Source organism: Octopus bimaculoides, chromosome 1 (genome assembly GCF_001194135.2).
Source record: "Octopus bimaculoides isolate UCB-OBI-ISO-001 chromosome 1, ASM119413v2, whole genome shotgun sequence".
Lineage (NCBI taxonomy): Eukaryota > Metazoa > Mollusca > Cephalopoda > Octopoda > Octopodidae > Octopus > Octopus bimaculoides.
In genome coordinates, this window is record NC_068981.1 from 114,636,855 (window position 1) to 114,642,380 (window position 5,526).

At 33.9% G+C, this 5,526-nt stretch overlaps 1 protein-coding gene across 1 annotated transcript in view; it reads right to left on the reverse strand.

Annotated features, from left to right (window-relative positions):
- The window catches only part of LOC106874942 (differentially expressed in FDCP 8), a 34,648-nt gene that overhangs the window by 12,979 nt on the left and 16,143 nt on the right, over positions 1-5,526 (reverse strand). Inside the window, exons 6-8 of the mRNA XM_014922856.1 lie at positions 4,517-4,581; positions 2,583-2,709; positions 1,742-1,806 (exon numbers count right to left, since the gene is read on the reverse strand). Of these exons, the coding sequence (XP_014778342.1) occupies positions 1,742-1,806; positions 2,583-2,709; positions 4,517-4,581 (257 nt within the window). The remainder of the gene's footprint in view (positions 1-1,741; positions 1,807-2,582; positions 2,710-4,516; positions 4,582-5,526) is intronic.

Here is a 5,526-nt window from a genome sequence, read left to right on the forward strand (position 1 = left end):
TGTATGTGTGTGTTTGTGTGTATTTTTTCAATGTGTACAAATAACACGGAAAAAAATAAATAATTACCAGGGTAGCAAAAATTAACATAAGTGCCAAGGATATTACAGCTTGCTTATAAAGGTAGAAATTCCAAGGTTAGGCGAAATGATTTTGTATAACAGATAAATAAAGAAATGGAGTTAAACACAGGTATTATTCAAATATTTATACTTCTAAAGTATGTTTCGAAGAAAACATTGGTATTATTCCGGAGGAAATAAAATGATGTAAAACAATGCAATCATCATGCCAGGGAAAGAAAGAGAAACAAAACACATCAATAAGCCATTTTAACTGAATGTGATTACGGCGTATATGATGAAGGGGAACACTGGCAAGTTATTTTTTAAAAAACTGTTAATAGTTTTAACATCAAAGGCAATTTGGAGAAAGAGAAAGAGGAGAAAGAAAGAAATTAAAAGAAAATTAAGCGTGATAGATGAATGGGAATAAAGTTTAAAAGCGTGGAAATAGATATATGTAGTGGAAATGAAATGTAAGAAGACAGTTAAAGGTCGAATAGGGTTTTCAAACATCAAAAACCTTTTACAAATCATCTCTTCGCTTAACAATACGTTGCTAAATACAAATCCACTTAATGAAAATAATAACATTGCTAATCATTCTTTGAACAATAATAACAACAACATTAATATTTCTGATATAAATTCGAATCGTATTCGTTTCCTCAGCACTAATTCTAAGACTAGAAACTCTGTTTATCAATGTAAAATTACTTCCGGTTCTGATGTCTTTTTTTTACATAGGTTGTTCATCGTCTCAGTTGTCGAAAAGAACATATAATCATTACTCTACATTTAGACATATGAATAAACGCAACAATACAGGGCTTAGTAAATTAATTTGGTCTCTAAAGGAACATAAACAATTTGATTTGGAATGGAATATTCTATTAGATCCTTCCCATATGATAAAGGTAAATCTTTTTGTTCGCTTTGTAACGAAGAACAATTTCTCATCCTGTTCTTGGAGAGTTCTTTTGTAAACAGGTTTAAAGAACGCGTTTATCATTGTAAACATTGGCAAAAACACACCTTTAATTCCTATAAGTAATTTCTACCAGTCTACAAAATTCGACCTTTAACTGTCTTCTTACATTTCATTTCCACTATATATATCTATTTCCACGCTTTTAAGCTTTATTCCCATTCATCTATCACACTATATTTCTCCACACTTAATATTCTTTTAATTTCTTCCTTTCTCCACCTTCTCTTTCTCTAAATTGCCTTTGATGTTAAATCTATTAATGTTTTTTTAAAAAATAACTTGCCAGTGTTCCCCTTCATCATATACGCCGTAATCGCATTCGATTAAAATGGCTTATTGATGTGTTTTGTTTCTCTTTCTTTCCCTGGCATGATGATTGCATTGTTTTACATCATTTTATTCCTTCCGGAATATCAATGTTTTCTTCGAAACATACGTCGGAAGTATAAAGATTTGACTAACACTTGCATTTGACACCATTTCTTAATCTATCTATCTGTCTGTCTGTCTGTCTGTCACATATATATATATAAAAGACAATACTTAATGAAAGGGAATTGAATGTAAATGCTTCTTCTGTCAGGAAAATGTACTGTTAGTTTTTTCACTATCATACTACCGACACGACCAGTAACGGTTCCAATAAATTACTCGATAATACTTTATAGATGGCAAATTGTTATAACTTACGTATGTTGAAGGGCATTCAAAATTGTAGAAGTGTTTACAATCACTGTGTACTTTTATTCCACATTCTGCAAAAAGAAAAAAAGAAAAGAAAAGAAAATAAATAAAATTATCTTACTGGAATTTTGGGGGCTGAAGAAAATGGAATGGTGCAACTTTACTATTCTCAAGAGAATAAACGGAGCATGTAAATGGAAGCACATACATAATTAAACGGAAATTAAAATCGTAATTAAAGAGCTGTAAAGTACAGTTAAAAATATATTTTACGTATAGAACTCTGAGGAATAGAGTGCAGAGGTACATTTATTATGTAATTAGTGATAGTTTGTTCAAAGTTTCGCGACGTACTGGGCTATTCACAATTGTGGGGAAGAATATATTTTTGGCAGTTTATATGAGGGTGGATTGATTTTGGAAGCGTGTTTATGTATGTGTATGAATAAGGTGCTATGTGTCTTTGCAAATAAATTTTAAGGCGAGGAGATTGTAATGAAAAGTTATTGTCAGGGTGTGTGTAATTATGAATGCGTGGTGACAGTTCTTAATTCTATTCATGATTGGGACGCTTTTTATATCGATTTGAATAGCAAGACTTAATTGACACTGTTAGAATAGGGGCGTGAGGTTACGTGCCGTTCATTACCATTCTACTAAAGCTTGGGACGGGTTTCAGTGCAGAATCTAAATAAACTCTTATGGTTGACATCTTGGGAACCGATCTGTTAAACAACACTTCCTAAAGATTTTAAGAAATCAAAGACATTGAGGTAAAAATTACACACAAACATACAAATGAGAAATCAACAGCACAAATGAATAGTCGTAAAGAAAATACTTTAACCTTTACACTTGTAGGCAGGAGTAAGGAAAATATCCAGGTTAAAATGACATTTCTCACACTGTGTCCAAAATTTTTTGTAGGTTAATACAAATTTATGTCCTTGTATTTCATTACAAAAGTTATCTTTCTGAAACCAAAACGAAAAATAAAAATCAGAAAGTAGAAGAAAAATGTAAAACAGAAAAAAATATGATAGAAAACATATAATAGCAAAAATATATTTAATTTTACATTTTAAAGATGGTAGAAAAGAATTTATGTGTCGGCTCTTTGTCCATCGTATTAGATGTATAAGTAATGTAAAAATTTTACAACTAAAAATAGACAAAGTTCAGCTAATAATATTGATGGGAAGAGAATCTGAGCGGTGATCTCGGCATGTAAAGGAATTCACTTTCACTATATACTAGTTACAAATACAAGAAAATATGAATAAGTCAGTTGATCTTTAACAATGATTATTTGTTCTTTGTTCAAGTATTAGACTATTTTAGGTCTTGACATGCCTAGAGTAGTGTCCTCATCAGGATTTTATACACACACACACATACACACGCACGCCCCTCCCCCCAAACACAGAATAAATTTTCTGACATCTTAACTTCCAGTCATGTGCTCGATTATCCATTTTGCCTGATTAACAGAAGGTCCAAAATAATAATTCAAGTTAATTTCCTAGGAGACTGCACCGCCACCATATTAACCAACCTTCACGACACACTTTTGTTTATTCACCAGAAAATCTGCTACAAAGTTGGAAATATTCTTCCAACCCTTCACCTATGAAGGTGCAAATGTCTAAGAAAAAATCGAATGCCACGCCCTAACCTCCTAAACACTGGGCCCTCACTTAGAGTTCAGTCGTTTATGAGACCGATATTACAGCAGTGCTACAAGGTAACGTAATCGAAAAGAAAAATTACGCGGTCTATGTGAAGACAATTTTAAAAGACGTTATGCAATCTACCAGTCTTCTTTTTGACACATAGACAAAATAAACCGCTAAGCTGGTTAGTTATATGCGGGATCTGATGGAAAATTGTGGAGAAACCCCTGTCATATGTAAATGAATGAAAGAGATGCAAGCTATGCTTTGCTGAAAGATCACACATTCTTTTTAGATCTAAGAATTACACCACATTACGTGATTCGAGATCCTAAATTTTCAGCAAATGGAAACACAGGTACAAAATTCTTTTGTCGAACTGGAGGATAGACCCTCCAGGTTGAACAGCTGTCTTGCAGCTGTTGGCAAGCCCTCCTCACCGATCAAATATTCTACAGACAAAGAGGATGCAACTTTTGGCTTCTTTCTCTTGTTTCCTTTCTTTTCCCGTTATTATTCATCCTTTCTCTTTTTGTTCCGCTTTCCGCACCAACTTTCTAGTTTATTTTTTCTCGTGTTTTCTTATGTACTAGCATCCTGGTTTTCAAATAGAACTAACCATGTACACTGAGCCTGAAGGAGTACTTGGAGACACAAGATACGCTAAAGGAATCTGCCGAATTACCGTGTCTCCACGGCATGAAACTATTGGAAGCTCTTAATTTAATACTGTGTACTATATATATATATATATATATATGTATGTACTATATATATATGTGTATGTATGTACGTATGCATGTATATATGCATGTATGTATGTATGCACACACACTCACACACACACACACACAAACACACACACAAATACACACACGTGCTCGCACAAATTTCTTAGTAGAGTATAGATTTGTATATTAATGGCAATACTAATAGAATTTAAAATTAGCCTCAAGTAATGAAGCTATCATTACTTGTAGCTCAACCCCCTATGATTTCTGAAGGCGTTATAATATGTAGAGTGGATAAAGAAAAATGTGAGGCGAGAAAAGTAAGAGTTAAAAGGAGAATGGTTGCTAATAAAATATTAGTAATGTAATTATATTACCTGCACAGTTTTGCAAGTAAGCTTCATATTCCCAATACAATGTGGGTGGCAGATAAAGTTGCAAACTGAAACGACATTTAAGATTAAAACTAAGAGTAATTAAGAGTAATAATAATAATAATAATAATAATAATAATAATAATAATAATAATAATAAATGCCTTGATGCAGTACCAGGCACTGACTCTCATAACCTTTGATTTTAACTGATTGGAAGTGCTATCATATACATGTTTTGTTTTGGTATGAAAGATGAGCTACAGCAAATATTCAGCTCAATACCACAGATTTGCTTGGTGCTTGCTTGACCTTAACCAGTTGAGCATGTCCCTTAGTGGCTGACGATATGTGCATCTCTGATCACGAGCAGAAGTAGTGGGCGGGGGGCATCATAGCCATGTGTTGAGAGCAATTCTTTGGAGTTTGAATAATTCACCTCTGGTATTTCGTTCACCATCTTTAAACAACCTTTATTCAGGAGCCTTTTGAATGGGATGAGATACTCAACCCGAAGAAAATTCTATCTGGGTCTCATCTGTAAGGTCATGTGCTGTGCATGAAGTAACCTTATCAGACTGGTAGTTATGATGGGTATATTGGGCTTCATATACTTTACCCCAGTGTCACTTTGATGGTAAGCATTGCTCTCTCACTCAATAAACAACTATGACGATTTGAAGTGGGAAATACGAAGGTTGTGATCAATGAGGAGAGTAGACGTGATACCAATAGTAATTGGCGCACTTTTAAGTATCAGCACTCAACTTCCAACATGGCTTAAAAAGAGTGGTGCAAGTGTGAAAGTAGAACACCTACAAAAACCAGCATTGCTTGGAACTGCAAGAATTCTTCGCAGGGTTCTTGAAGCAAGACCAGTAAACAAATGTCTGCTGGCTGTGGACAGCTGACACTTTCCATCATACCCAGCAAAATAAGCTGTGAGGTTTCATATAATGATAATACTCTTTTACTTGTTTCAGTCATTTGACTGCGGCCATGCTGGAGCACCA